We start from the raw sequence: 11,191 nt of genomic DNA on the forward strand, positions 1-11,191 counted from the left end.
TTTTCCGGCTCCATTGGAGAACCTTTTTTATGAATTGGTACTATAATGGCCTCCTTCCATATTTTGGGGATGAGACCAGAAGCGTTGATTGTGTCGAAGGTTTTGGCCAAGATGTCAGCCCACCATTTTGGGTGTAGTTTGATTGCTTCAGCAGGGATCAGGTCGGGCCCTGGGGCTTTGCCCGGTTTCAGCTGGGCTATTAGCTTGGCTATTTCATCCGGATCGGTGGTAGGCCAAATAGGTAGGTGGGAAAACAGATGCATCAGATGGTCGGAGGGAGCATCTGCCTGTGAGAAACATTTCTTCAGGAACAATTCCCATGTCGGTGCTGGGATGACTGCCCTTGGGTATTTCCTCACCCTTCTATTAATCAAAGACCAGAATTCCCTGGATCTATGTGGTTTTGAAGCGGTAATCAAGGCCTGCCAGCGATTGTGTTACCACTCGCGTTTGGCAGTTTTCTGCGTGCGTTTGTAAACTTGCTTGGCTTGTGCATAACTAGCTGGCAGAGTAGATGCATCGGAGGTCTTATATGCATTATATATAGCGCGAAGGCGCTGTCTTGCTTGTTTGCACTGAGAATTATACCAGGGGGCACCGTAAGTATACTCGTTTCGATTTAATATTTTGGGTGGTAACCTGAAGAAGGACGTAAGTTCAGTCGTATGATGGTGAAAGCGTTTCAACACTTTTGCTATGCTCGTCTGAGGCAGAGCCTATGTTGGAATGGGGCCCGAGGATTTCTTTTTGAAAGAATTCCTGATACTTTTGAGCCTGGGTCTCCGACCATTTGATTCCTCTTACTTGGAGAGAGGATTCGTTGGTTACCATCTGGGTCGCATGTCTATGGGCCTCCGACTGCCAGTTCAGGGAAAGCTTGGCTACAAGGGGAAGATGATCACTAGATTGTACATTCTCGATCTTAAAGGTGGAAATACACTTAAGTAGATCACTGGAAACCAACAGGTAATCGAGGACACTGTTTGATTTAACGCTCAGGTGAGTGAAATCCCCTGGAATATCAGGGAGGCATGTTCCATTTAGGGGGACCAGATTTAAACGGATGGCCATTTGATAGAGGAGTACTCCAGCCTCGTTAGCTCGTTGGTCTTTAGAAGTTCTCCTCATGATATGTTCCAGCTCATAATTATTAAGGTTTGGGGTAACCCACCATTTGGTTTTGGTCAGCGAGTCCCAATTTGCTGCTGTGCGGGCATTAAAATCGCCACCTATTATGGCCGGGGTGTTAGGAAACTTAACATAGCATGAGAGCAAATGCTCTTCTAGCGAGCCCCATTTAGAGCCCAGTTCGGAGGAAGAACCCCCAGGTGGCAAGTAAACATTTGTAACTAGAAGTGAGATCTTTTCCCCCGCAATCAGTCCGGTAAGGGCGTAAGGAAGCAAGGCCTGTACTAGAGTAAGTTTAGAGTGTAGGTTGAGGGAGATGCCTATTATTAGGCCCCCTTTAGGGCGGCCTCCTTTCAGGGAGGGGCAGGCAGGGAGTTCTAGAAGCTCAAAGCCATTTAGGGCAATTTTCTCTACTTCCCACGATTCTTGGAACAAGATGATATGAAACAGGTTAATATACTCCAAGAATTCTGGGTCAAGTTTTTTTCCCCTCCAGCCCGCAATGTTCCAGCTGAGGACTGATAGGGGGGAGTTCCTGTTGTGACCAATTCGCTGTCATTTCAGGGAGAGATGTGAGTCCTTTGGAGGCAAGGCAGACCCCGCAAAAAAGTCAGTTATTTTACTTTGCATGGCAGGCACCTGCTGAAGGTACCTAGTCTTGAAGTTGGTAGTGAAGAATTCTGACTGGGGCGACAAAACGGGTCTCCCGCTGGGTAACCCAAGGGCGGCCACTTCAGTGGGAAACTCCACTGGATTTGCTGAGACTGCCCCACCGCGAGGTCTAAAGGTCGCCGATGAAACCATTTGGTTTATATGTCCGGCCGGGTCTTCAATCAAATCCGGGCCATTTTTTGATGTAGGTGGAACACTCCCATGACCTGATGCTGGCGAAGGTACAGGGGATGCTCGGCGTACTGGTACCGTTTGTATGTCGGGTCTATGCCGCTCAGGGGAATAAGAGGACTCCAGTTCCGGCATTGATGGATTAGATGGTAAGGAATTGTTTTGGTGGAAGGAACTCTGAGTTACACTCCTCAGCGGGGGACTCTTGGAGGGCGAGTCAAAATTTATCAAGAGTTGGGATGAGGGGCCAACTTGTGGGGCAAGACCTGGGTCTGCCAAACGTCGGTGGATTTTGCCCACAAGTGGGGGAGGCATGGGTTTAGGAGCTGGACTAAGGTATGGAAGACTTCCTGCTTCCTTAAAACACGACTCCGAAAAGCTGGCAGGGTTATCCTGAGAAGTGGGCAGGACTCTTCCGTTCTTCTGGACCTGTATGAGCTGATGATTAAGTACTTCTAGTCTTCCAATTATTTCTTGTTGTTCTCTCGGTGGAAGGTCGCCAAAGGTGGCTAAAAGCTCTCTTTCCTCCGGCGGGGTCAGAGAATTGCTTGTGCCAGTGGGTTTCTTTAGGGCTCGTGGGGACGTAGGGTAAGTCCAGTTTCGGTACGGATGGATATCCTCCTGGAGAGGAGGCTCGATGTCCTGGGGTACTCCCGACCTCTCCGACAGAGTCCGCTCCGTGCCGTGACCGGCAAGTAGAAGGGGGTGGATCATGCTATCCATAAAAACTCTTGTTGGGATGATATCATACCTAGCCAAGAGTGATTTCTGCCTGATGATAGCTGAAGGGATCCTTGGAGAATAAAACACAAGCATCACTTTCTGTTGCCTGAGGTGCTGGTTCAAGGGTAATACTGCAATGAGATCACATTGTGAGATTTCTATGTTTAGGAGATTGCTTAGATGCTTTTTAACCCCACTCAGAGTAAGCCACCTTGGTGACCCTGCCCCGATGTTTAGGCAGATTTTCTTAGGTTGCAGGGACAACGCTTGGTGTTTCAGTGCAGGATTTGGTTTATATTTAGGGATCACACTTCTTTTTTTGGTTGAAGGTAAGGACCTCTGGCACTTCAATTCCCCCGTATCTACAGTTGGTTTAAACTTTAACCAGAAGTTATCAATTTTCTGTTCGAGGTTACATAGCTGGGAGGATAGCACATCAATCTTCTTAAATATGCAATTAAGGGTTCTGACCACAAGATGGAGATGTTCATGTTGTTCTTGTCTTGCGCAGTCCTCAGCTCCGGCGTCCTGCACCACCCTCAGTGGGACACACCCTCTTCCTCCAAGCTTGCCGTCCGCAGTTTTAATCTGAGGTAGAAATAATTCCTCTGGTGTTGACGTTGTTTCTGGAGACGTTAGAGGGTAGAAACGGTTCTGAGTTTTCACCCTATAGCAGTGTTCAGTGGGGTCACTCCGATTGCCAGACACGAGGGGGTCGGTTTTTAATTGTTTGGCTCTTGGGGAGGGCAGAGCCTCGTCACAATCCCTTAGGCGTTTGCCTTGGCCCATCGTTATGAGTCTTTTAAAATAACAGTGCTTAAAAGGTAATAAAAGGTGGAAGAAATAAAAATACAACTGGATGTGAGCTGGCGGAAAACCAGTAAGTCGAAGGCTGCTTCCAAGGCTGCCGGAGAATACAATTATCTGCTCATTAAAGCTGATTTACGATGCAGGCTTTACAGTTATCAACAATGTGAACTCCTGGCATGGGCTCCAACACCCTGATACAATCTTCAGCAAAAACTTGAAAGGCTGGGAGCCACAACACAGATTTTAGAAAGGATTCGAAATGAACTCCGGCAAATGCGTCTTACCTCATCGCCATCTTGACGCCTCCTCCTCCTTACATTAAACTTCCAATGTTAATATGAAAATTAAGGGGGATAGTGGGCGACCTTGTCTGACCCCTTTCCTGATTTCACACTCCTGTGATAAATTTCCATTGATTATAATTTTAGCTTTTTGTTTTGATTATATTGCTTCAATCCCTTTTATATACTGTATACCAAAATCCATATGGTGTAATAGACCTTTCATAAATTTCCAGGATACTCTGTCGAAAGCTTTTTCTGCATCTATAGCCATTAAGACTGCCTTCTTTTCTATTCTTAAGTCTAAATACGCCAATAAGTTTATAATGTTTCTAGTGTTGCTATAAATGTGCCTCCCGGGCAAAAAGCCAGCTTGGTCATTGTGTATCATCATCTGGAAGCCTTTTTTTGATCTTTCGGCTAAAATATTTGCATATAATTTATAATCGTTCTTTAGAAGTGTGATAGGCCTTTAGTTGTTAATAAGTAGGTTGTCCGTTCCCTGTTTTGGAATTAATGCAATAAGGCTGTCTTTCCAAGAATCCGGCATGGTTCCGTCTTTTAAGATGTTGTTCATGATACTTCTTCTTTTTTTAAAAAAAATACATTTTTATTAAAGTTTTAAACAAACACAAAAGCACAAACAAACACAACACAAATAACAAGTATAGTTTCAAATCCTTATTTTCTTAACATCTTTTCCTGACTTCCCCACACCTCCCCTTCTTGTATTCCAATTTCAATAATTAGCTCAGCAAGTTCTTGCCCCCAACTTTCACCTTATTATTATTACACTTAATTCATCTTAATTAACCAATTTTAACTTATAGGCCTCAGTTTAAACAACAATATTCATTCTTTACACCCTTTTCTAAGGTCGACCCAAATTCCCTTCCACGAATTTCCCAATTTTTATATTAATTGCAAAAGAAAATAACAGAAAAACAACGTATAATTATTCACCCTTTAGATTCTAAATCTCTCACCCCCCCTTTCCCGGTTTCGATCCCCAAAAAATGTCCATCAGTCCATCAACTATCAGCCTGGAGATCTCACATCCGAGGCCCTCAAATCTCTCTCAGTCCCTCTCTGCCGGTTTTTTTGGTAGTCCTTTATATTAGACATCAGGTCTCGGAGAAGCTCTGTCCCTATAGGGTCTATGTTTCTTCCCACCAGACCTAAATGTTCAAAAGTGGAGCCCAAATCTTGTTTCTTGTTGCTTTTAAGTCCAAATGCCCCAAATGTCCCCAAAGCTCCAACTTTCGCCTTGATCAGATTTGTAATCCATAGGTCTTCAGATCTCCCCATAGGGAGATCCCTCCACTCTTCATTCTCTAATTCAAACCAAGCTCTCATAATCCAAATCTTGTTTTTCTTAGCATCTATCTTAGCAGGCCTCTGGCTCTCCTTTGTCGTCTGCGGCATTTCAGCTCCTCCTTCCCACTCCTCTGAAACAGCACATATCTCTTCTTGTTCAGCTGCATAGGTTTCTTGAGTCAAGTCCTTGACACATTCAACAAGTTTGTTTACTTTTAAATTCAAAGTTGTAGCATTTGTAGCCAAAGCTTCACTCTGACCTTGTAACTTTCCCAAGAGAAAAAAACATTCTATCCAGCTCAGCCTATATTTTTCCACCTGCAGCCATTGTAATGTCTCGGAACCCCCTCTAGAGGGATTCTAGTTACTTAATATTCCTTCCACCTCCAATCCAACATTCAAGTTAATTTGTTTCTATTCTTCTTTATTTTCAACAGTTTAAAGTCAAATTGTAACAAAAATAACCAGCAAAGATAGCAGAAACCATTTTTTTTCCTTTTCCAACTTTGACAGCTAATTTGACAGCTGTCAAACTCTTTATGTCTCCTCAGCAGGCTCTCTCGTGGATCACTCCCGGATCCCGTGGGGTTGCACTTCAGCTCTTAAAATCAGTTCTTATCCTCCAGCAAAGTTACTTATATTGCCAAGTCGTGGAATTAATAGCTTTTATCCCGTAAAGAGAAGGATGTTCTGTCAACCTTAGTTATCAATTCTTGCTTTAATTTATCTACAGGAAGGGGAGACGGACTTCCTTTTAGCACCTCCCCCGATCGTGCCAAATTCAGAAAAAACTATTTTTAGTTCCAATTCCTGTACTACTCACGGGTTGTTACTTTTAAAGTCCAAATGTTCAAAGAAAGAAGTCAGCGCTCTCTGGCCATGGCATGCGGCTTCGCTCCTTAGAAGAAGCGGTCTACTCTCAGCAACGCGCCACTCTCTGTCCCCCGCTCCGAAGCCTTTAAAAAGGCTTCTTCACGGGTCGGGGGGGCGCAAATGGTGCATGACGAGTCACCAAGTCCACAGGCTTCAGCGCCTGTGGTTTCTGAGGGTCCCCGCGTCGCCGCGGCGGCAAGACCCGTCTTCTACAGAGCAGATTCCCTCCGGAGCTCGGAGGGAATCCACCATTAGCCTTTCGCGCTAACCCGGAAGTCTCTGTTCATGATACTTCTTAATGGGTCAGACAGTAAGTCCTCCATTTTTTTATAATATATTGCCGGTAGGCCGTCTGGCCCTGCTGGCTTTCCTATCTTTGCTTCCTTAATTGCTCTTTGAATTTCGTACGATGTAATAGGGGCATTCAACAGTTCTTTTTGTTCTTTAGTAAGTTTCGGAAGACAATTCTGTTCTAAATGTTCTTTAACTTCTTCTGTTGTTTCATTTCCTTCCTTATAGATTTCTCTAAAGAATTCGAGAAATCGTTTCTCTATTTCTGTAGGGTTGTTTATTATTTTGCCTTTGCACTTAACTCTATTTATAAGCCTTTCTGCCTCTCTCTTCTTTAATTGCCATGCTAATAACCAGGCTCAGGTTCTGTTTCAGGCTGTGTCTCTGTTTCAGGCTCCGGCGCTGTATCAAACACTGTTGCAGACTCAGGCTGTGGCACTATGGCTGTAGCTGTGGCTCTGGTTCTGTTTCAGGCTCTGGCACTGTATCAAGCACTGTTTCAGGCTCAGGCTCAGGCTCAGGCTTCTGCTCTTTATTAGGCTTTGTCTCAGTCTTTGGCTCTAGCACTTATTCTAGCTCTATTTCAGGCTCGGCCTGTGTCTCAGCCTTTGTCTCTGTTTCACACTGTTTCTCTGTTTCAGGCTCTGGTGCTGTTTCAAGCCTTGTATCTGCCTCTGCTTCTGTTTCAGGCTCTGGCACTCTATCAAGCACTGTTTCTGGCTCTGGCTCTCTTTCAGGCTCTGGTTCTGAATTAGGGTTTTGTTCTGGCTCTGGCTGTGTCTCTGGCTCTGGCTCCAGCTCCGGCACTGTATCAAGTACTGTTGCAGACTCAGGCTGTGGCTCTAGGCTGTGGCTGCAGCTATGTTTTGTGCTCCGGCCCTGTATCAAGCCCTATTTCTGGCTCAGGCTCTGGCTTTCATTGAGCTCTGGCTCTGGCTCTGGCTCTGATTCATGTTCTCCCTCTGACTCTGATTCAGGTTTTTGCTCTGGCTCTGGCTCTGGCACTCTATCTAGGACTGTTTCAGACTCAGGCTGTGGCTGTGGCTCTGCCTCTGTTTCAGGCTCAGGCTCTGTTTGAGGCTGTGTCTCTCTTTCAGGCTCCGGCACTGTATCAAGTACTGTTGCAGACTCAGGCTGTGGCTCTAGGCTGTGGCTGTGGCTGTGGCTGTTGCTCTGGTTTGGGCTGTGGCTCTTTTTCAGGCTCTGGTCCTGAATGAGGGCTTGGTTATGGCACTGCTTCAGGGTCTCGTTCTGTCTCTGGCCGTGTCTCTGTTGCACCTCAAACGGTGGTTTGTTGTTGTTGTTGTTGTTGTTGTTGTTGTTGTTGTTTTCTTTCTGGGGTGGGACAAATGTTCAGTTGGGGCGGGGATTATTTTAAGTTTAGCATAATTGTTTCTTGCTTTGTTTTTCTTTTAATATTTTCTTAGGTTATTGTATAGTTTGTATTTTGCTTTTTAAGGGGAAAGGGTCAGGGCTGCCTGGGAGGGGGCCTCAGCCAACAGAATGGCTGGGGCAGGTTCCCTACGGGGGGATGTATTGGAACACCCAGTCTCTGTTATCGCGGGTGGGAGGAGCAGTTGCGCTAAGACCAGACCACGTCTTTACCGAAGATCTGGTTCTGGTTCTGACTCTGATTCTGATTCTCTGGTTCTGGCTCTCTATCAAGGGCTGTTTCAGACTCAGGCTGTGGCTGTTGCTCTGGTTCTGGTTCTGGCTCTTTCTCAGGCTCTGGTTCTGAATGAGGGCTTGGTTCTGGCACTGATTCAGGGTCTCGCTCTGGCTCTGGCACTCTATCAAGGACTGTTTCAGACTCAGGCTGTGGCTGTGGCTCTGGCCCTGTTTCCATTCTTACAATGGAATGTACACAAAACAAAAATCCTTTCTATATACGAGCTGCTACGGTTGCATACAAGAATACCTCTCTTAGATTTTTTGTTATCTCTTTATCTAAAATATTTCATAGAAATGCCTCCGTTTTTTTCGTAAAAGTTATCCCCATCATCTTATTCATCGTATATTCCCCCCCCCCAAAAAATCTTAATCTTTTCGCACGTCCACCACATGTGGCTTATGTCACCGTTATTTCCTCCACATCTCCAACAAGCATTCGCCAATTTTTTATACATTCTTGATCATCTGGAAGGAGTGAGGTACCACCTATGAGCCATTTTCATCATGTTCTCTCTTATATTATAGCTGACTGTAAATTTCAAATTTACATTCCATCAGTTTTCCCCATCTTTTAGCATAATTGGATGGCCCACATCTTGGGCCCACTTTATCATTGAAGCCTTAACCTCCTCATCCATTACTTTGTAGTCTAAAAGAAGTCTATACATTTTTGCGATTATTTTGGTTTTACTATTCAGTAGTTCTCTTTCAAATCTTGAAGGCTCCTTTTCAAAACCTATCTGCTTATCCTGTCTGAACACTTCATTCACCTGGAAGTAATCTAGCCAAGTAGAAAAGTGATCTTTTATTTCTTCATAACTTATCAATATTAGTTGACCCTCCTCCTCCGCCTTAATATTGTGTTATACGTTATCCAGTTCTCTTTGATGTTGTTGCTTTTTTTAACAGCGATTGCTTCTAGTGGAGAGTTCCATCTTGGGGTTTTCTGTTCCAAATATCTTTTGTATTTGAAAAACTCCTATGCGTCTTTATTTTCCCATAATTAAGATAGCCATGCCACCCAAAACGGGTGTTGAAGGAAAGCATTGCTTTTGCACATGACCATGGCATGATGGGAAGCATTGCTTCTGCACATAACTGTGGCATGATGGGAAGTCTTGCTTCTAAGCTTTGTTCTGCTCATGCTGCTCAAACCGTGCTGATGCTAAGACATTCCCTCATCACCCTGGTACGTTCTGTTCACCTTGAGTTCACACCATATCAATCTGTACTTACCCCTCCTTGTACATTCCTTTTCGTACCACTCTGGTACGGGCAGTCCGAAACCATGCCTATGTTGCATCAATATATCTTCCCTTCTCACAGACTGAACAGCAGCATTTATTCATAACTAATGCTGCCGTGCAAATTGCTTTGGCAGATTTTATAGGTGTCATCATTTTTAACCCTCCAAAGGATGACCGTTTGACATTTCTGACACAGGTCACCTATGTTTTGGCTACCCCCTTGTCTCTCACACCTCTTCCCTCTGCACTGACCCTTTTCACGGATGGAACAAGAAGTAGGGGAGTAGTGACGTGGGAGGAGGGAGGAAAATGGAATTGTTTATTTGCCCCTCCACAGTCTTCTGCTCAGCGAGCTGAGCTAGCAGCTCTGATTCTTGCCTTTCAATCCTTTCCTACTCAACCTTTCAATCTTATTGTGGATACTCAGTATGTATATCACCTTTTTGCTATTTTACCATTATCTATATAACTCCTTCCTTGGATTCTGACTTGTTTTCCTTGTTTCTTACCCTTCAGGCCTTACTTCAGCACAGAGAGTTCCCTTATTATGTTGCACATCTTCGCTCCCACATATTGCACCCAGGGTATTTAGCAGAGGGCAATGCAAGAGCAGATGCAGCATTGAAGAACATTTCTGCCTTTTCTCTCTTTTCTGATCCTATACTATGTCATAACACCTTTCACCTTCCTGCGAAAGCATTGGCGAAGCAGTTTTCTATTCCCTTGGCCCAAGCAAGGGATATAGTTTCCCAGTGTGCTTCCTGTTCTAAATCTCAGCTGGCCATTCCTTTTGATGCTGTCAATCCTACGGGCATGTCTGCATTGGCGTGTTGGCAGATGGATGTCACACACACACCTGTGTTGGCTCCACTCTCCAAGGTTCACCTCACGGTGGACACCCACTCTGGATTCATATGGGCTACGCCCATGAGAGGGGAAACAGCTCGGCATGTCATTCAGCACACTATCCGCTGTTTCTCAGTCATGGGTAAACCTGCACGTATCAAAACTGATAATGGTCCAGCTTATATTTCTAAAGCATTTTCAGAATTTTGTATGTTGTGGAATGGCATACCCTTTAACTCCACAGGTCAAGCTATAGTGGAAAGGGAACACCTGACATTCAAAACCCTATTGCTTAAACAGCTTGGCGGCCGAAGCATACCAACAGCAGATATCCCTTTGGCTGTTCACCAAGTTCTTTTTGTACTTAACCATTTTTTATATCCACATCTTAGGACCCATACCCCCGCTGAATTGCATTTTAGGAAGGAGGAGGCACTCCCCCGCCCCTTGGTGGTGTACCGACGCTTGCCTGACCCCGCGTGGCATATACCTGTCCCGCTGATCACGTGGGGATGAGGGTACGCGGCAGTGGACGTCGAGGACAAGCCTTTGTGGGTTCCAGCTCGATGCGTGCGGCCATGGTGAGCCTCTCTAACCGCGGATGCGCCTTCCTAACCATTTGCCTTGCCATCCTTTGCTGCACCATTATACAAGGAAGAGAAGCAGACGACCCAATACAGTTGAAACCACCATATTTCACCTTATCGGCTGGCAAGCAGCTGTCATCAGAATCCTACTCTGGCTGACAGTATCCACGGCTCAGCCACTTTCGAACTAGAAGAACAGTGTTGTTGAATAAGACTTTTAGGGTAGAAAATTATCATAAGATATGGAGGAATAATATTTTTGTACAAGATATGATTATGTTTACCAGTTTATTGAATGCTTCTAGATGCTGGCTGTGTATGCACATGCCCCCCTTTGCCAGTCATTCAGGCATAATGCTTCATGGCGTGCCTATCAATGGATCTTTTCAATTTACTAATATTATATCCCCTAAGCAAACTTTTTGGCCTCCAGTACAATTGACCCTCCATGAGCCTGCCCCCATTTATTTCCAAATTAAGGAGGGGAAAGAATCATGGGGCATATATCCAAACTGTCAATATACATCGAAATTCATGTTTAATAGCTCTTGTTCTCTTACAGGAACATACAGTG

The 11,191-nt window shown here is 44.9% G+C and overlaps 1 protein-coding gene across 1 annotated transcript; it reads right to left on the reverse strand.

Moving 5' to 3' along the window:
• Nucleotides 1-1,410: 1,410 nt before the first annotated feature.
• On the reverse strand, nt 1,411-3,239 carry LOC308578283 (uncharacterized protein). Its single transcript, XM_081178546.1, has 2 exons — nt 2,782-3,239; nt 1,411-2,743 (listed from the first exon to the last, which is right to left on the reverse strand). The coding sequence occupies exon 2, from the start codon at nt 2,692-2,694 to the stop codon at nt 1,684-1,686; it is 1,011 nt and encodes a 336-aa protein (XP_081034672.1). The 5' UTR covers nt 2,695-2,743; nt 2,782-3,239; the 3' UTR covers nt 1,411-1,683.
• Between the last annotated feature and the right edge of the window lie 7,952 nt (nt 3,240-11,191).

This window comes from Podarcis bocagei, assembly GCF_964188305.1.
Source record: "Podarcis bocagei genome assembly, chromosome: W".
NCBI lineage: Eukaryota > Metazoa > Chordata > Lepidosauria > Squamata > Lacertidae > Podarcis > Podarcis bocagei.

Excerpts from the sequence above, each read along its gene's own strand:
- LOC308578283 (XM_081178546.1), bottom strand. The coding sequence starts at position 2,694 with ATGGATAGCATGATCCACCCCCTTCTACTTGCCGGTCACGGCACGGAG.